Source organism: Peromyscus eremicus, chromosome 9 (assembly GCF_949786415.1).
Source record: "Peromyscus eremicus chromosome 9, PerEre_H2_v1, whole genome shotgun sequence".
NCBI lineage: Eukaryota > Metazoa > Chordata > Mammalia > Rodentia > Cricetidae > Peromyscus > Peromyscus eremicus.
The window spans coordinates 98,541,269-98,562,423 of NC_081425.1; the positions used below are offsets into that span (position 1 = coordinate 98,541,269).

The 21,155-nt window shown below is 42.1% G+C and overlaps 1 protein-coding gene across 4 annotated transcripts in view; it reads right to left on the minus strand.

Moving 5' to 3' along the window:
• Nucleotides 1–5,870: 5,870 nt before the first annotated feature.
• Nucleotides 5,871–21,155, minus strand: part of Sh2d4b (SH2 domain containing 4B) — an 88,842-nt gene continuing 73,557 nt past the window's right edge. For 2 of the 4 annotated variants that reach the window (XM_059274561.1, XM_059274560.1), the window contains exons 7-8: nt 10,384–10,604; nt 5,871–5,963 (exon numbers count right to left, since the gene is read on the minus strand). In XM_059274561.1, the coding sequence (XP_059130544.1) occupies nt 5,871–5,963; nt 10,384–10,604 (314 nt within the window). The remainder of the gene's footprint in view (nt 5,964–10,383; nt 10,605–21,155) is intronic. The other 2 variants (XM_059274562.1, XM_059274563.1) reach the window with 1 other exon arrangement.

Consider the following 21,155-nt stretch of genomic DNA (forward strand, 5'->3'; position numbering starts at 1 on the left):
ATTGTTTATAAAGGCATGTGGTGTTACTATTGGCTAGTCTGAAGGCCTGCGGAAAACACTGGTGTGAATGAGCTGGTTTGCATGGGCTCCACTTCCTACTGCATGTTAGGGCTTCACACCAGCCTCACTCCTAAGATATGATTTCTGTTTCAATTCTCAGTTTTCCCATCTCAGCTTGTTAACAATGCTGCTTTTGACTGTCATCTCATCTGTTCACTTGCTGGTTGTTTGTCTTGCTGGTATAAAGCAGTGATTGGGATTCTAACCCAGGGCAGCAAGCATTCCCAACCTGAGGCTTTCCATCATAGGAGTCCCCTAAAGCTTAAAGTAGGTCTCTGAAATCTATATAACCTTTTGTTTTTAGTCCATTAAAAAATATAATTCTACATTGACTGTTCCAAATACCCAGTCACATATGATGCTTCCTGATTTCCCAGGGCCTCACAGATTAGAAGACAAAACACATAAAGCAGTTGCCTATGTCCTAAGTGATCATATGACTAAGCAAAATGTCTATACAATTGTGATACTCCTTGCTTACATTTGATTAGAATCCCAGAACAAGAAATATAATCCACTTTGTAAAATACTAGAAATGAACTACAATTCAAAATTAAGATGGAAAGATTGCTACAAAATTTAATGTAACTTAGGTTTCTCTGAAGCATAAACTGTGGTGTTAGAATCTTTCCTAAGTCCTGTGGTTTGGAAGACTCCCCCAGAGGCTTACCTATTAAAGACTTGGCTCCTATTCTGCAGCGCTATGAGAAGGAGGCAGACCCTTTAAGAGACAGAGCCTAGTGAAAGGAAGTTAGGTAATTGCAGATATGCCTTGGGGTGAGGAGGTTTACTGGAATCCTGGCCACTCTTGTGTCTCTCTTTGCTTTCTGGCTGCCATGAGTTAACCTCTGTCATATTCTCCCTGCTACTCTGTGCCACCCAGGCCCAAAGCAAGGGTTCTCAGTGACCACGATCTGAAGGCACAAGCCAAAGCACATTCTTCCTCTTACATTGTCTCTCTGGAACATTTTGTCACAGTTATGGAAAGCTGACCTGAACACTAAGAGGAGATCTCAATGAAGCAGAGAAAGGAAGCAAAATGATTTGTAATATATGCACCATAATTTAAAGCAGGAGTCAGCACGCCTTTTCTTAAAAAGGTCAGATAATAGACAACTTAGCCTTGTAGGTCATAAGCAGCCAAAAATAATATACAAACAGATGAGTGTGGCTATACGACAATAAAACCTTATAGATGAACATTGAAATTTGAGTTTAATGTAATTTTCACAGGCCATAAAATATTGTTCACTTTAATTCTTTCCAACTATTTCAAAATACAAAAGCCATTCTTATCTCACAGCCTGAGGAAACACCTACAAATGGCCAAATCTGGTTTGCAGCTCTAATTATCTGCCTCTTGCTTTATATTTTTTAATTTTATTTTTGGAGACAGAGTCTCATGTATCATAGACTGGCCTTGAACTCCCTATGCAGCCAAGGCTGACTTTGAATTTTCTATATAACTGTGGCTGGCCTTGAACTTCTAATTCCCTCAAGTGATGAGATTATAGGTGTGCATCACTGTGTTTAATTTATGTGGCACTGAGAATTAATACCAGGACTTCCTGCATGCTCAACAAGTACTCTATAAACTGAGCTACATGCCTAGCCCCCAATTCCTGCCTTAGAAAACTGATTTCTCAAAATTCAGTCCACAGTCCACCAACCATGCAGCATCTGTAAGAAATACAGAAGGAAGAATCAGTGGGATGCCACCCACATGTTCCACTTTAAGAAGCACTGGTGTAAAGTCTACATAGACTCAGCAGTCAGACTGTGATCAATCTAGGTACTGTACCTAGACAGAGAGGTGACCTGGGAAAATCTGAGCCTCTCTGTGCCTCAATTTCCTCATATGCATTATCTCCCTCAAGCATCTTGTGAAAATGCACACTCATTCAAGCACACATACATCACTGAAAACAAGAGTTATTGTCATTAAAAAACGGAGGTGGTTTTCATACCCATCCTCTGAAACAAGCAATATATTTACTAAAATAGTAGAGAAAAAGGAGAAACTCATCCAGAATTACATGTCAGTCTTGAAAGAAAGGAAAGGTTCAAGTGGACAAAAGTAGACAAAGTCCCCCAGGCCCCAGGTCATCACCACAAGATATCCTTCTAAAGACCTGCTCTCTCCCTAGCCCCCTTTTAGCTCATAAACTCTTCAATATCCCCTAAGAATACCGTCACACAGGAATCTCCAAGAATCTGTACCCCAATTTGTTCTTTAATTCCATGAAATTTATCTTCCATTAAGATGCATATTGTTTTTTACAGCTTCTCTTTCTAGTTATAGATTGTAAATTTTCCTTCTGCTGAGTCTGGGAGCTGACTGACTATTTTTCATTGTATTTGTAAGGCTCAGGGAAAAAGGGGGAGACCATTCCTTTATTTGAGAATTCTGACATTTATTAGCATAATAAAACTCTCAAGATGAAATTGCAGTTTTCCAGACAGTAATTTCATTTGCAGGACAACTTACAAGGAATTTATTTGAAAGCCAGGTAAAATCTAAAATATATGAGACGTGCAGAAAGTTCAGGCCCCAAATAAAATGAAATAAATGCGTTAGAGATGGAAAATTCAGCTGTTATCTCTCGCATATTAATTAGCAGTCGACAGGAACCACAGCCAGGATGTCAGGTTTTCAACCCATCCTGGACTCCTTTCAAAGCTGCTGTTGGAACTTTCCTCCAGTGTGGGGGAAATCATCTCGTGGAATCCCCTGACACAGCACTACTTGGCAGGACGCTGCCACTGTGTGGTTGTGGATAGCAAGGTCTTTCATTTGGACAGAGGGACCCTATTTGTCACTTAATTGATCAGCCAGAAGAAACTAATGATGACCACACAAAAAATCCTCTTCCCAGTTACACAGAAATTTAGTGAGATTCAGTGGCCTGAACAACTTCACACAGCTGATACATAGCCAAGTCAGAACAAAAGTGGGTCTTCTGAGTAGAAATAACACAATTGGCATAGCACTTGGCTATAGTCTGAGAGTATCATAGAGTTCAGAAAGCAGGGTCTCTCCACCATCACTTCATTTCATTCATGCCATGGTACAGGCTGACTGCAGGGAAGCTATGGAACTGATACATAAAATCATATTACTGAACAGATTGGGGCTGGTTATGGTGTCACACACATGTCACCCCATCACACAAGAGGCTAACATAGGAAGATTATGAATTCAGGACCAGACCTGAACTACATAATAATTTCCAAGTTACTTGAGCTACCTGGTAAGACTCTGACTCAAGGCACAAAAAGTAAAATACATATTTGTATGGTAGGTACTTACTTTTGGTTCCCAAAAGGTAAAAACTAAGTAAAATAACTACTGGTCTCAGGGGTGGCATCCCAGAAGAACACCCCAGAGAGGTAAGAGTCAGAGAATGGGTGACAGCAGGGGTATCAGTGGACCTGGCTACTCTGTCTTGCATGACTGTCTTCTCAGAGACCACATCAATAGCTGATTTCAGAACAGTCCCTCCAGGAGGATGAAGGAAGAAGACGTGATTGACCAACATGCCAACATGAGCATTAACTCAAGGTTCACTGCAGCAACAGGGGGTAAATAAATGGTAATCTTTTTTGTTTGTTTGTTTTCACAAAAAAGGGGAGGTAAAGCCAGGCAGTGGTGGCGCATGCCTTTAATCCCAGCACTTGGGAGGCAGAGGCAGGCGGATCTTTGTGAGTTCGAGGCCAGCCTGGTCTACAGAGCGAGATCCAGGAAAGGCGCAAAGCTACACAGAGATACCCTGTTTCGAAAAATAAAAGGGGGGGTGGTGGTTTTAAAAAAAAAAAAAGACACAACCATAGTGATACACACTTAAAATCCCAGCAGATGGGAATGGAGTCAGGAAGATTGGGAGTTCAACATACTGAGTTTAGGGTCATGATGCATTACATGAGATCCTATCTCAAAAAAAAAAAAAAACCCACAACACAAGGGTGATGAAGGACACAACTGGAGTAATTAGACTGAGAAATTCTGAGTCCACTGATGAAGAAGCCTAGAAAATTTGGGCCAATGTGTCATAAAGATGCTATGATGTACTAAAAATGTTTCCTTACCCAAAAATTCAATCTCAGTCTCATCAAGCCAAGGAAAATGAAACAGAGTCAATATAAAAATAACAGCAGGAAATAATAAGACAAATCTGGAACACAGGTTATTTTTCAGAACTGCCCAATTTATACAATAAATCATGGGCCCAGTGAAAGGAAAAGGGGTGTTATCTGAGACTTAAGAGAATACCAGATGCTACATGTAAGTCTTGCTCAAATTGTAAGAGAAGAAACTATAAGAGCGGCCTTCTGGTCCTGGCCCTTACTGAGGAAGTACTGGGAGTTGACAGTTGCTGGGAAAGATAGTCACTCTTCTTTGAAGATGTGGCCCCTAGTAAGATTTCCATTGTGCAATGAAAGGCTACACCCATGTACATATGGGCAGCAATATTGTACTTAGTTATGTTTTATAAATACATGATGTTGGGAGCATACTGGGGTGAATACAGGGGGAGGATGGGGGAGGGGGCAGTAAATATTATCAATTTATCAAGTTTTTATTGTACAGATGTATGAAATTTTGAAGAATAAAGAACTGTTTAAAGGATAAATAAATAAATGCCCCCTAAAAACCATGCGTGGCCAAGTGTCATCGGCATATGTACAAGTGAGACCGAAGAACACAGTGAATGAACAAAAGCAGAGTCAGTCACACACTGGCTGCAGTGATAGGCATGAGGGTGGGTGATGGCACGAGTGGCCAAAGATGAGAGAAAAAGAAGAGCCGAGAGACTGAGTGGAGAATGACAGACACCTGACGCAACTCTCCAAGCAGGTGAAACACTCCTTGATGTTTGCAGAGTCCATCTGTCCTTTCGGTGCAATCCAAACTGTCACATCTGCTATCTGCTTGTCTGTGGCCATAAGGGAAGATGCATATATAAATTATATACCATTCTTGAGAGTTACTGAGTTATTGGGAGCTTACTCTCATTATATGAAGAACACGTTCAGATTAAGGAGACAGAAGAATTAGAGTGAAAACAGAGCTAACCCTTTAAATGAGAGCGTCCTAGACAGCCAATGCCTCATCAAGTTTGGAAAACCCATCCTTGGATTTATAATCTATACCAGATCTTGTGAATATTCACATGAAATCACTACCTCAAAATTACAAAACCAGAGCCAAGATATGAGATAAGGTAGAAGTGATTTAACAAGGAAGACAGCACAGAGTCAGTCTCCTGTTCTGGAGCTTGGAAACCTTAGGTAATTTTCATGATAGTATCAACAAGCTCATGAACACTAGGACAAACGCAAAATCTGTGTCTTCCATGTAAGTTAGTCACAAGCGTGCTTGTGATCTCTGTGGCTTTATGATATGGTATAGAAAATAATTTGCTAGAAACCATTGCACATTGGTGTTGGGCGTTTTTTCAGAAAAGCATTCACTCAACAAACAAACCTATATTAAATGTAAAGTTCGGCACTGGAATTGTTTGGGGTTAGTAAAACATAATCCATTCACTCTAGAAGTTTGGCTTAGAACAGCCATGACAGACAGGCTTCCAGGAGCATCGGTTATTTCAGGTTTCTGTCTTGAGCTTTGGAATGGGACCAGTCTCATAAATGTAGTCATATTTTGTAACATTCTGGAGACTCACTAATACCATTGTTCATCTGAAGAATGATGGATCTTCTAGAAGGCCATGAGGCTTTGAGTGGGGGTATTCTTAAGCTCAGTTCAAGTTCGGGATATTCAAAGGAGTCCAAAGAGGAAGAGGAAAACATCATTCAAACAACAGGTGATAGTCTGGTGGGCTATCCCTCTGTCCGCAGGGTTCCTGCAGCAACTCTCCCCCTGAAACAGTGATTATTTCCTCCTAAAGGGAAAAAAGAAGAAAGGAAATCCAATTAGGAGCAAGAAGAGATATAAATATTCATGGGGAATCAGGTAGAGAACTAGAGACAGAAAGACTAAGGCCATGCATCTACCTTCCCTCAGTCAACTTTCCAGAAATAAAAGGAGAAATCTTTTAAGAAGAAATGCATCAGTGCTATATAAGAAAATAAGAAGGAAGGCCACCAACAAGTTAAATTGTAAAATAATTGTTGAAAAAATAGATTGTCTGAGAGGAAATGCAAGCTGCAGACAGATTGGGGATACAACTCCAATAAATGTTTGCCCCCATTCTTGGTGAAACTGAGGAGACCCAAAGTACAGACATTTTCATACTCTTCAAAGAGCTACTCATTGTTGGCCCCAAGTCTATAGCAGAAGACACTGGATTTGGAAAGCAGAAAATGCCTATTCACTGATAAACTTGAGATTGAAAGTTGGAAGACTGTCTCAGTCTTGAAGCATTTAAAGACCACCTCAATGATAACAGAAAAATGCCAAACTCAATAGTTCAACAGATTTCTAAGAAAATACCAAGCTTATGAAAGAAACAGAAGGAAGCTTTAAGAGATCTACATTATCTTTCTCAACAGAATAAGTCATCCATGAAACAAGAGTGGGCTGTTATAAGAAAAAAAATGAGCATGCAATTGAAAAACATGGCTGTTTAAATTAAAAATATTTTCAGCAGAATAGATGTAACTAAAGAGCAATTTGGTAGGTACAGGAATTGTAATATCACGAAAAAGATACCTAAAATAGAAATGGACTGTGAATAAGAAAGGAGAATTTACAAGTGACTAACTGGAGTAGCCATTATAAGTATATGAAAAGACACCTCAGCATCAGTGGCCATGAAAAAATGTAAACTAGACAAAAGTGAGCTATAGTGTCTGCCCATGTGATGGAAGAAACAGCCTCATATAGTTCTAGCAGGAACATGAATCGGTGCCATGTTTTTGGATGGCAAGCTGGCAGGTCTTCTTTAATTAAAATGTGCATACTTTTCTTTCCAACAATTTCAGTTCAAGGAATTGATCCTGGAAAATGCTGCATATGTATCCATAGTGACAAAGTGACATATACATAGTACAGATGTCTCTGAAACACTGTTCATGATCATGAAACTGGAAGGTGAAGAGCTGGGCACAAGAGGAGTATGAGTAATTATGCTGTACTCTATACCCATACCAGAGAATCCATGGAGCATTTACAAGGTCTAGTACATATACTAATGTGGAAAAATCTGCCAGACATAATTTTGAGACAGGTTCTTATGAGTCACAGTCTAGCCTTAAACTCACTATGTAGTTGAAGATCACCTCGAATATTTTATCCTCCTTTCTCTCCCTCTTGAGTACTGAGATCACAGACTCACTTATATACACAGTTTATGCGATGCTGGGGATGAAACCCAGGGCTTTGTGCTACCCAAGCATTCTAATAACTTACCTTCATTTCCAATCCTTCCTAACTGTACTTTACTAACAAACAGCCACCTACTGATGATGTGATAATATTTTTTTCATCACTCTACACAGTGATACCTCATTGACATCTCACAGGGATGCCACTGAATCCACCCTACTGAAGAGGAAACTGAGCCACAAAAGCCTGAATAGTAACCCAAAACCATGCATGATAATGAAGTTGGGGTTTAAACTTGACATTCAGATTCTGGGGACCATAAATTGGTGCCATGGGGTTGGAGGTTAAATTGTTGGGTTATATGCTGTGAAAGTCACAAAACTACTATGCAGGCGTGGTGGCACTGGTAGAAGCAGATGTGTGAGTTCGAGGCTAACCTGGTATACAAAGCAAGTTCCAGGACAGCCTGTTATACAGAGAAACCCTGTCTCAAAAAAATTACAAAGCTATTTTTTCATAAGTGCATGAGTTTTGCTATTGCTGTCCAGCAAATAACACATAGCACATTAGTAATTCAAGGTAAAAGATGGAATTGGATGCTTGAAATGAATGAAGCTCACATATTAATGTAACCATGAACTAATGGTGTAATTAAAATTTAATTTATAAAAACTGACCATCAGACCTCCATGTGGGCATAGATGATATCTCTGTGTAGGGCTAGAAGTAAAATCATGGATCTCCAGAAATTAAATTTGGAATGAAGAAAGCTTTTCTGAGACATCTGGTCTGGCTTCCTGTGCAGAACCTGCCCTGAGAGCTGGGAATGGATACTGGTCTATGAAGAGGGCCAAGATTCCCCCATAACATAGGGGTCACAGTGATTATGAGGGCATATATGCTTGATCCAGAACAGTGCTACCAGAATCCACACACTCCCTTCTTTCCTCCTTCCTGTGGCTGTTAGAAAATCCTTCCCAACACAAGTAGAAATCCACCCTGACCAAGTCTAGTTCCACAGTAGTACTCTGAGCCCAGGTATCTACGAATGAACAATTTTCTCTTCTGTCCTCTTGTCTCTCTCTCTCTCTCTCTCTCTCTCTCTCTCTCTCTCTCTCTCTCTCTCTCTCTCTCTCCATTTGGTGTAGTGTTGTTGCTGCTGCTGCTTTGGTTGGTTGGTTAGGAAGTTTGTTGTTATTTAGAGCCATTTAACCCAAGCTTTCCTTGAACTGGTGATTCTCCTGCCTCAACATCCACAGTATTGGGATTACAGGTGTTTCCCAACATGCCTAGATAGATAGGTGATTTTCTATGTTTTTTTTATTCAAAAGGCCAGGTGAGGAGGTATCTCTCAAAGCCTGGTGTCTTCTGAGGACAGATAAAATTTTTAAAAAGCAATATACAATCTAAGAGATGCTATTACAGAAAAATCCAAGTACAAGCAATTCTGTGACACCTTCTATACTTGTGAAACTCATTAGATGTTAGACCTGGAGGTCTCATAACTATCTCAGAATCCCTCAGACATTCCACTCTTGTTGAGGAGGTACAACTATTTTGCAGTTATGACAACTGCCAACAACTGCATGAACACAAAAACTGTTTCTCACTATGCTATATGTAGACATTTGCAAGGCAGCATCTTTCCTGATGTGGGTCAATGAGATGGGAGAAATGACAGAGTTCTGGACACAGAATCTCAATACTCAGTGGACAGTCACAGGATGCAGTTATGGATATAATCTTGTTTAAAGTCCACAAGATTTCAAATAAGCACTGTGTGTATTCATATGCTTGATTTTATGCTTTGAATAGGCTCCCCCAAAGCATGTGTTCCAAACATAATTGCAATTTAATGGTTTTAAGGGATAGGACCCAGAAGAGGCAATCAGGTCAAAGGGTTCTGCCTCCACAAGTAGATCAAAGCCATTATCTCTGGAATGGGCTCCTTGTTATGAAGTGAGTGTGCTCTTGTGCACGTGTGTATGGGGGGGTGATGCATATGTCTGCATGTGTATATGAGAGTGATCTTGCCTGTGCACATAGGAAAGTGTGGAAGCCAGGGGTCACTCTCCAACTTAAATTTTGAGACAAGGCCTCTCCTCTGAGCCTGGAACTTGCCATTTTGGCTATACTGGCTGGTCAAGGAGCCCTCAGGATGTGCCTGTCTCTACCACCTCACTCTCACCCTAGCACTGGGGTACAAGTGTATGCTGCCATGACTGGCTTCCACATGGGTGCCGGGGATTTGAGCTCAGGCCTCATGCTCACACAGCAAGCCCTCCTTACTGAGCCATCTCCATAGGCCCATATTTGGCCCCCTCTTGCTCTTGCCCATTCTCTTGTCTCTCTCCTCTCTCTCATTTGCTCTTCTACATTCTACCAGGAGATAGATGTAGCAAGAAAACCCTCTGTGAGTGACAGTCCCTTGGTCTTGGACTTCTCAGATTCTGAAACTGTGAAAAAACGGGTTTCTTTTCCTTATAAATTTTTCAGTATATTTTGCTCTGTTATAATGGCAACAAAAGCAGCGGACACAGAATCTCAGCAAGACTAAGTGACCTGGCCAAGGTCACACATGTCCCAAGTGGAAAAGCAAGTTCAGATAGGAAATGTGGTGACTCTGTGGTGGAGATAAGTTTCTACAGCTACATGGAGGCTTGCTGCACTCTAGCTAGCTTCAAAGCTGCCAGAATTCTGGGCAGCAGTTGTTCAGAGAGGTGAGACAAAGACAAGGACTTGGACAGAGAGCTAACTGTCAGTCCCTGTGCTGACAACAGGCACTCAAAGGAGAGAGACCTGAGAGCGGGGTTACAGATGCACAGGGGTCACACCATGAGGCATGAGGCAGAGGGGAAAGCATGGGCCCCAGAGCCTGCCCTGGACAACCTCTGGTCTCTTCTACCTGGATGTGCCATAGTTCGGAGATTCTGCAGCCTTAGGCTTGTAGCCTGCACCTGCCACACTTGCACTAGGCTCTCCTCAGCCCAAGTTTCTGCCAATCCATACCCTACTAACACTTCAAAGAGGGGTACCTTGTGGAAATCAATGAGATCTGTGAGGGTGGCATGGCGATTAGGGTCCACTCCCAGAAAACTGTAGAAGTCCCCAGAGGCATCCACAAGGAAGTGCTTGAAGCCCCTCTGTAGGCGGTAGGACAGGGTGTAACCCCAGATCTTCTCACTGACCCGGACCAGAAATGCTCCTTCAGTCATACTCTCCAAAAGGTCTTCTGCATTCTCTCGGCTAATAATTCCTAATTTAAAAAAAAAAAAGGAAAGTGAAAAAAGTTAAAAGGGTTTTATAGGTTCTGTACCTCCTTCTACTCTACTGCCAAGTCATCTCCCACCCATTTCTCTCTGGATCAGTTCACAAGCCAACCATGCTGTCTGGGATACAGGAAGGGAGGAGAAGGGCCTTAGGTGTTGGCTGGATGCTGCCTGCTATGGCAGAAGTTTACTGACCCAGAACAATCAGCTGTGAGCCTGAGGATAGCATTCCTACAAGAACCAGAGTGGAGCATGCTTTCCTCCAAATTGAACCACACTAATTTGGATTAATTAGGTAAGCAAGGAATTACTAATGAGCTGGAATTATAGCACCTATTGATTACAAATACTAGAGAGTCTTAAAGCCCAGAGTTAATGGCTAGCCAAAATGATGGAGAACCACGCTACAATGAACTGGTACAGTAGATGAAACCTGAATAGTGTTTTCTCTTAAGACAAGAGGGTCCAACCTTGTGACATTGAAACACAACATTGTCCTCAAAAGAAGTTCACCCATAAATAATGCACAATCATAATGCTTTGAGTATGTTTACAATTTTCTTCATAGCTGTCCTGGGGCACATGCAGCCCCTGTGCATGAAGGAAGCTCCCTCCAGATGCCTATGCACACTGAGCACAAGTTTCCTTAGTGGGACAAATAATGAAACTCCATATCACACAAGGACAAGAACTTTCTAAGGTGCTTCAACCTATGCCATGTGGTACCAGCAGATTATGGAGGTCAAGTCTAGCCTTGGAATTACTTATGCATTGGCAGCACTCCAAAGAAATGCTTTCATAAAGATGCCTTCATCCAAGTGACTGGGAAAAGCCAAGTATTTGGGGGGTCAAATTCTGGAGATTAGGAAGATAGCGAGGGGAAAGGGAACCAGAAGAGGTAGATTTGTTCTTCAGCACCTCCCCACACCAAAGGATCCTCTGACAAACCATTCATTTCTCTGATGCTCTTTGATATTCATGTGATTATAACCCAGATCTATTCCACAGGTACATTATGGCTTCCAAATCCAATAAAACGTTCCAGATGTATTTGGTTGGTTAGTTGTTTTTGATCCTGGTAATAGTCATGGGTTTGGTGGGTCTTCTGCTGTTTTGGAAGAGTAATAAATTGAAACACAGTCCCCTCTGTACACCTACTTGCCTCCTTAACAAGGGTCACACCCTTTATGTTCCTTGTGCCTGAGGTAGGGGACACCTGTACCCTCATTGCCAATACCCCTTTTAAAGACAGTCAACATGCTGGGGGGCTACTGCCTACATCTTCTCACAGGACTCATAACAAATGGCAACCAAGCTGGCTAGCTCTCCTAAATCAGGCAAAGTGGATAGTCCAGGAGATAGAGGAGGAGAAGGAAGGCCTCCTAGCCACAGAACATCTAAAGAAAGTACAGTGTCCCATGCCAGAGCTGCACCATAGAGAGATCCCAAATAAGAAGCACAGAAGAATTGTTTTGTGATAGTTTTAATTTTCAACTTGACACAATGTAAAAATCACTCGAGACACTCTAGATCAGACTGGTGGGTGTGCATGTCTACACAGAATTATCTTGAATTCCTTAACTGATGTGGGAAGACATAGTTGGTATTTTCTTTGGGCTGCCAACCAGCTCCCAAATAAAGACATGGAGACTTATTATTAATTATGGATGCTTGGTCTTAGTTTAGGCTTGTCCCACTAGCTCTTTTAATTTAATTTAACCTGTTTCAATTCATCAACATTTTGTCTCAGGGCTTTTTATCTTTCTTTCACTCTTTTTTTTTTTTTTTTTTTGGTTTTTCGAGACAGGGTTTCTCTGTGTAGCTTTGTGCCTTTCCTGGAACTCACTTGGTAGCCCAGGCTGGCCTTGAACTCGCAGAGATCTGCCTGGCTCTGCCTCCCGAGTGCTGGGATTAAAAACATGTGCCATCACTGACCGCCCGGCCTCTTTCTTTCACTCTTATGTTCAACTTTCCTGCTTCCTCTATGTCTGTCTTTCTGGCCCCTAGCATCTCTTTATTCTCTTCCTTTTCTATCTTCTCCTGAGCCTAAATTCCTCCTTCTACTTACTCTTCTTGCCCAGAAGTCCACCTATACCTCCTCCCTCGTGATTGGCCATTTAGCTTATTAGACCAATCAGGTGCCTTAGGCAGGTAAGGTAAAACAGCAATATATCTTTACATATTAAACAAATATATCACACCTTTTCATAGTTAAACAAAAATTCCATAACATAAACAAATGCAATACATCTTTACATTGTTAAAAAATGCAACACAATTTTGCATAGTTAAACATATATTCTGCAACAGAAAGACCCAGCAGGAAAGTGGGCCACATAAAAATAGAGTATAAAATACTGAACTGTATAAAATTAGAGAAACCTAACTCAGCACTAAACATACACACTTTCACTTATTTTCTGCTCTTGACTGTAGATGTGATATAACCAGCAGCTTCAAGCTCCTGGCCCTGATTTACCATAGTGATAGACTGTAACCTAGAACTGTAAACCAAATAACTCTTTATCCCCTAAATTGCTTCTTGTCCAGACATTCTGTTACAGCAACAGAAATGTTGCTAAAATAAGATTGTGCATCAGTTAGGGCCTTCCTATTCTAGGAACTTCATCATTACTACATTTGTAAGCCATAACATTGGTATCTCAGAAATGTGAACTTGAGGGAGTTAGTTACTAAACAATCTACTTTAGGAAAACAGACAATGTATCCTAGGCAGAAAATGAGGATCAGGAAAGAATGGTGAGTACATGCTATGGTTCAGTCTAAACACAAACAACAAACCAACCTTACAGCATGATGAGAACAGACAGAGGAGTTTTAAAAGCTCAATTACAATGGATAATGAAAATGTGGTAGCTGTACACAATGGAATTTTATTCAGCTGTAAAGAAAAAATGAAATGATGGAATTTGCAGGAAAATGGATGCTTAGAAAATGTTATACTGAGTGAAATAACCCAGTTCTGAAAAGACAAACATATGTGTTTGTCCCACTCAAACGTGTATCCTAGCATCGAATCTTTAGATTTATGTGTTTAATTTGGAATATCCCTAGAATCCAGGAAACTAGAAAGGGGTATTGGTGGGGAGGAGGACGAGAGATCTTAATGGAGGAGGTGTCCTGTTTTCTTAAACACTGTAACCAAGAACAACTTGAGAAGGAAGGTGTCTCTTTTGATTCACAGTTACAGTCCATCACTGAAAGAAGTCAAGGCAGGAACTCAAGGCAGGAACCTGGAGACAGAAAGTGAACAAGGAGTCACGGAGGAGTGCGCCTCTTTGACTTGGTCCCTGTCATTTGCTCAGCCTGCTTTCTTATACCAGGAAGAATCACTTAACCATGGGTGGCAATGCCCCCAGAGGGCTCACCCTGTTCTGAAAACTTGCTTACAGGCCAATCTGATGGAAGCATGTTCTCAACTGAGATTCCTCTTCCCAGATAACTTTAGCTTGTGTCAAGTTAGAAAAAAAAAAAAAAACCTAACTGGGACAGGGGGATAGTAGAACACAAATAATAATATCAAGGGGGAAAGTGAAATAATGGGGAGGAAGTTTAGGTGGGTAGAGAGATGGTAGGGCAGGACAAAGGAGGAAGAGGTGGTAGGCTAACTAACACTAAGATATTTGAAAAGGACATATGAAAATCTATTTTGTATTTCTTACTACACATACATCATATACACATACACACACACACACACACACACACACACACACACACACACACACACGCAAATGAATTTAATTGCTATTACCCTACACAAGGGTCAGTGCTTCTTGAAGAAGCCACAGTTGCCAAATAGAAAGCCCAGTCAGGGCTATCCAGGAAGGCCCCAACATAATGCAGGCTATGACCACTGCTCTTGGTTGCCCACCAGAACTTGATCACAAGACCCTATTGCTGAAGATGGCATACACTTAGGTCATAAGACATGGAGAAATCAAGTTGGTACTGACCATGAAGCTTCCTTCCTGCTAGCTAGCTTTCATGGTATCAGGAGGTGCTATGTAGGCTGCTGTGGGGAGAAAGTTATCAACAGTCTCGTCCATTTGTTAACCCTGTAAACTACAATAATGACTAGTATGACTAGATATGTCCATGGGTGTAATAGTAGCACAAATGTTAGGAGAATAACCACTCTTTCTCATTTGGATTTAAGCCCATGGGAGGAATCAAAGGCCTAGTTCTATACCTGGCCAAGAACCCATGGCTGAGTAGCTTACAAGCCCCAGAGAAAAAACGATTATTCTGCTAAATAAACACAGTATCAAACTACCCTCTAAATTTGTATCTTCATAACTGTACACTAGTGCAGCACTTAGATCACATCAGAGAAGTTTATTTGCATGGCGGATGGCAGCTATTGCAGAAACTCACAAATATTCAAAGTACAAGAGCAAAGTGTCAGTGGAGCATTCAGCCACAAATGGGACATCTTTATCACTCCCTCCACCCACCCACCCATGGTTCAGGTTCTGTCTTGGAAGAGAAGACAGAGATTGTAAGAGCAAGAGGTTGGGAAGGACCAGAGAAAAACAGTCTCCAGGACTTGACAAGACCACTACATCAAGAACTCAAGCACCTGTAGTTGCCTACAAAGACCAAGCTAGTCAGTATTCTAGCACAGAGTAGAGAGGGGAGCTCATAGGCTCCTACCCATAACTGAGGAGTTATTGACAGCTGCTGGCTTCTGGTGAAGGAAGAGTCAGTTTTCATTAAGGGTGTGGCCCCTAATAGGGTGACCAGACTCCAGTTTATGGCCCCACATTCAGGAATATATGGACAGCACAAACTGACTTGGATAGTTGTGTGTGTGAGAGAGAGAGAGACAGAGACAGAGGCAGAGGGGACACAAAGTTGTGAAGGAGTAAGAAGATGGGAGGTGGGTCTGGGAGGAGCTGGAGTGAGTAGGAGTAAGAGGTTATCTTGGTATTGTCTGTTGTGGTGAAGACATACCATGACCATGGCAACTCTTATAAGAAAAAAATTTAATTGATGGCTTACTTACAGTTTCAGAAGTTTAGTCCATTATCACCATGGAAAGAAGCATGGATGTACACAGGCAGACATGGTACTAGAGAAATAGCTGAGAGGTTTACATCCAGATCCACAGGCAGCAGGAAAAGCGAGACTCTGGACCTGGCATGTACTTTTAAAACCTCAAAGCCCACCCCAGTGATACACTTCCTCCAACAAGGCCACACCTCCTAGTCCTTTCCAAATAATGCTACTCCCTGATGACTAAGCATTCAAAAATATGAGCCTATGGGAGCCATTCTCATTCAAGCCACCACAGAGGTGAATATGATCAAAATACATTGTCAGAGAGTCTCAAAGAACTAATAAAAATATCCTATTTTAAAAGAGACCAATTATTATAGCAAACATTTTAGTAGTAGGAAGCAGGATGATTCCAGTTTTGAAGTCCTGTTTGTTTATATTAACTTATATGCTAACTTTATAATTTGTAGATACATACGATAAATCGCCTAAAACAACCAATAAGAGACAGATAGTAACAGCACACAACCCCCAAATAATAGAAGCAGAAAATGAATGTGGGAAAGAATTCAGCGAAGCATGAAAGACAAGATCACCTAGAAAGTAAACACATATGACTCCTTTTACAACACAGAACTAAATAAATTCTTAGAGATTAGTAGACAAGCAACAAGTGAAGGGGGAAAAAACCCAATATCTAAAGCATTTCGGGACCATGATCCCACCTGGTATAAGAGCAGGTTCTGTGCTGACACCGTACGCAGGTCCCTCAAGATTGCTGCTGTATCCACTCCTAACATTTTCTTTATGCCTTCAGTGTTCTTAGTGGGCACCTCAACTCAACCCTGTACTTTCCAAGCTTCAGTGTGGTAAGAAAATAAATTTCTGTTCCTTATTAATTACCCAGTCTCAGACAGTTTGCTATAGCCATCCAAACAGACTATGACAGTTTGCAATTACAGAAGACGATGGGAGCAAGACACTAGAACAAGATTTTCATGGCATCAGAGCCTACAGAGGAGGACAAAAAGAAAAGAAAGAGAGGGGGGAGGGAGGGAGGGAGGGAGGGAGGGAGGGAGGGAGGGAGGGAGGAAGGAAGGAAGGAAGGAAGGAAGGAAGGAAGGAAGGAAGGAAGGAAGGAAGGAAGAGACAGATGGATCAGAGTTAGATTGAAAGCAGGAGGCTGACTAAATGAAACTAGTTAACTAAATGTGAATGCAAGAAGCCAAAGTGAAACCACCCAGGGCCACCTTCAACCAATAAAAATGGAATCAAAACTCAGCAAGATACAGACAAAGGTAAAGGAGAGCACAGAATAAATGACTAGCTGGAACTGCAATCACATGACTGGTATTAATAAAATGCTGTCATTATGACAACCACTGTGCTAAGAAGTCAATCAGCATTAGTTCCCTGAAGCCTCAGAATAATCTTTTGAGGAGGGTACTTTTATTCCTATCCCCCATTTTGTAGAGAAGAAAATGAGACAGAAAGAGACTGAGTTCCTTCCTAAGGTCTCACAGCTAGTGAATGGCAGAGGTAGGACAGAGGAACAGTCTGTCAGTCTATTCTCCCCAGGTACAGCCCACAGCCTCCCATGCAGGAAACTGGAAGACTGTGTGAGCAATGTGTGGATTAGCATGACCAGTTCCTACCCCATGAAGACTCAACCAAGAAGTGCACAGAGGCCTCTCAGTTGGCTGAGTTCTACATGAGCCAGGACTAGGTCTCTAGGCACAGACTAATAGGAAGGCTAACCACCCTTGAAGACACAATGCCTGAGGGTGTGATATGGGGAGGAAAGAGCAACTAGAATCTACAAACAAGAAATTGTATCCATGTTTTGAAGTCTTTCCAGCGCAGACAGACTCATCACCAGGGACCTGGAGATTAAGTTCAGTACTGCCTGTGTATCCGAAGAAGGTGATTTATATAATATGGCTCGGTATTTTGCACATAACCTGTGAAATCCTTCTGTATTGAGTTCTTTAAGTCATCTCTAGGTGGCTCATACTATCAAATGCAATGACATATTAAGCAACAATGACAAAAATAAGTCTGTGCATGTTTTGTATGGATGAAATCTTTGTAGATCTAACTATTTTCCTTCCTCAGTTGGTTGCATCCCTGGATACAGAACCCACAGATATGGAGGTCATAAAGGGCATATTTAGTGAAACAACACCAGGTGTTCATGAAGGTTGTGACCACAGTGGGAAATGGGGTGCTCTTGCCACCTTTGGGGCACAAACCCAAATGTCACAGCTACAGTAATAAACTGAAGCAAACACCTCCATACCTACCTGGACCCTTAATAGGAATGAAGGAGGAAGGATTCACCTGAATCTCCCTGCAGGTTTGCAGAGTTCAAAGCAGCCCAACAACTACAGCGCCCTCTACTGGGCATCAGCAGAAAATGATAGGGGCACTATCAGGAGACAAGCCCTTCCTTGGAGTTGCCTCTCTGGCCAGGGTTACTGGCTGCTGCAGAATGATAGTGCAAAAGCAGGTGTTTGCTAAGTTAGAAAACAAGCCAGGCTAACTCTGCTCTCCCATCAGTACCACCTTACTGTCCCGAGGCTGGTATTTGCCGTCAGCAACCCAGTGAAGGGGGCCAGCAGCATCCAGCTTCCTCCATTGCTGCGTCTAAGTACAGACCTTAAGTAGACACATCCTGACACCCGCTAACCCTTGCCCCAAATCCCACCTGGATACTCTCTAGCACCATGAGCAAATTGTTCACTATCAAAATATTTGCTCAGCAGAAGGAGGGTACTTCATAGTCCCAAAAGTTGCCATGTTCAGATATACCCATAAATCTGCCAGTTAACACAGCCTCAAACCCGACTCAGGTCTCCATCTCCTCCTCAACCCCAATTCCATCCTTGGAAATCATTAGCTGGGAACTGAAGCCACCCAAGTAACCAAATGAGCTCTTTTTATTTCTGTCAGTGCCGCTCTCTGAGAAAGACGCGCAGGCAGGCCGGCTGCCCTGGTTCCCTTTTTATGAGTCTCAATTCATCTGACGTGCATATTTCTTAAAGCTTTTGCTGCGCCTTCGCCTCACCGGCTGACAACTCCCCCATTACCGCTTAGCTATTTCTCATTCATTTTTGTGACTTTCCTTTCTTATTGCCACACTTTGCAGACAATATCATTAAGGAGGCTGGAGTTATTAAGCTCTTCATTCTCAACGGTTTCGCAAAGCATCTGAAAGCCACAGAGATTGTGATGAATGTGTTCAAACGCCTTCATTTTTTTATACCTCCAAATGAAATTGAACCATGGCTAACTGCTGAGACAAGGGTTTCAGCAGACAGGCTTCCTAGCTCCAGGTATATTTATGCGCAAGAGGGAATATCGTCCATGACTGTCTGCTCACAGCTGACATGCCAGGTTCTAATCACTGAAGCTACTTGTGTAGGTCAGTGTTCTATCTCTGGAAAAAAGCACCCTAGACAGTCAACATATAAAGGGACAGGGTTTGCTTATGGTCAAGCAGACCAGCTTTAGGCCTCTGGAGGAAGAGCTGGGTGGCAGTGTTAAGAATGGCATAGGGGTGGAGGAACATGCACATCTGGAGAAGAATGCAAAGAGGAGTGATGGGCCCCCACCCATCATCCCGTTGAAGGCCATACTCCCAACAGCCTCTTAAGGTTCATCTACCTCCTAAGCACACCATCCAGTGAACAGCCTTTATCATGTGGATCTTGGAGACAATGCACATACAAATTTTTGTAAATGGGGAGGAGTGACCGACACCACCTAGCAGAATGATTTCTAAAGCTAGCTATGGATTCTGTGTAGCACTTACCTCAACTGGAAATATCCATTGATGGCATGATTACTTAGGTCCTGTCAGTCTTGTAACCCACCTAACTGCTTCAGAACAGCAGAGAGCAACCTCACCCGCTCAGTCCTGTCTACCATCTTCTGGCAAAGAAACTGGGACCTTCCTTTGCTTTCTGTCTATACAATTTCAACAGTGTAAACGCTGCCTGTCCCTGCTCTGGAAAGTCTTAAGACAGCCCAGTCAGGCAGCCCATTTACTAGGCCACAGTGATTGGCTTAGGTGTGATCATATAATAAAATCAGAGCCAACACACACAAACAAAAACAATCAGAGCCAACAAAGCAGCCATTTGGGAACAATACTGGGGCTGGTGAATGAAAGCCCGCCCTCTCCGTTGCTGTACTTGAACTTAGGAGAATGTAGGCATGGCACCTTAAACAAGGGCTGCTTCAGAATGAAAGCAATGGTGACCCATGGGGCTCAGAGGTAGAGAGGGGCCGGTGGCTGAAACACTCCTTAGGTCAGGTATAGCCTGAAACTGGACCCAACTGTGTGTGAACTTTTCAGTCATGTGAGCTGAATTTCTTTTTGGTTATGCTGTGCATTTTTCTATCACCTGCAACTGAGCATAAGTTCCATGAGGATGAGGGGGCGTACCCTTTTGTTTATTACTTAGGTATAGCAAGTAGTTGTTCATTTGTTCATTTGTTTGTTTGTTTTCTCTGAGACAGACTTATTTGGCACAGAGCTTGAGAGATCAAAGGTCCAAGATTTCATCAACTGCACTTCTTGTGAATGCCCCTGGCTAGGAAACAACACAGTAGAAGAACAGAAATCAAATTTGTACATGCAAAAGAGATCACATGACAAGACAGAAAGCCAAAGGTGGGAGACAGTCTTGCTCTATTCCACAGCAAAGCTCTCTCTGGGAACTGACTGGAGTCCTCTGAGTACTATACATCTCCTTCCTCAGGGCTGAGCCTTTTCAGGGCTCTTTCCCTGACACATACTGACACAGTAGAGGGCAGGGCCCCAGCACAGTACTGTGCAGTCTCTACTACACTTTGTTATGACCCTGGCCAAAGCCCTGTGTCTCTGACCTTTATAACCACTTATTGCAATTGCAGCCTGCTATTTCTTAATTTATTGTTTAATGATGTGGGTTAATCAAATCCAGTCCCAGCTCCCCCTTCTCCAATTCCTCTCATATCCCCAGCATTTCCCCCTTCCAACTTTATGTTTTTTGTTTTGTTTGTTTGTTTGTTTGTTTTTGTAAATGCCTTAACATAGGGAGCCTGCTTCTCAATTTCCCTGTTCAGGTTACTCAATAATCCCAAATACTAGTAAGTACCTGTTTTACTGTAATTATTGCCTAAGAACTTTGCTGCCTACATAAGACTCAGCATACTTCAGGAGTTCTCTGGCGGGGGGGGGGGGGGGGGGGAGGGGAGGGATCAACCTCAAAAGAAGCTACCTGTCCCAGGCAGAAATACGATTGTAAAATATTAAAGATGTATTACATTTGTTTATGCTGTGGAACATTTGTTTAATGATGCAAAGATGTGTTGCATTCTTTTATGTTACATTTGTCTTACTCTGTGAAGCTGTGTTACTTTGCCTGTCTAAAACACCTGACTGGTCTAATAAAGAAGTGAATGGCCAATAGTTAGGCAGAAGAAAAGATAGGTGGGGCTGGCAGGCAGAGAGAATAAATAGAAGAAAT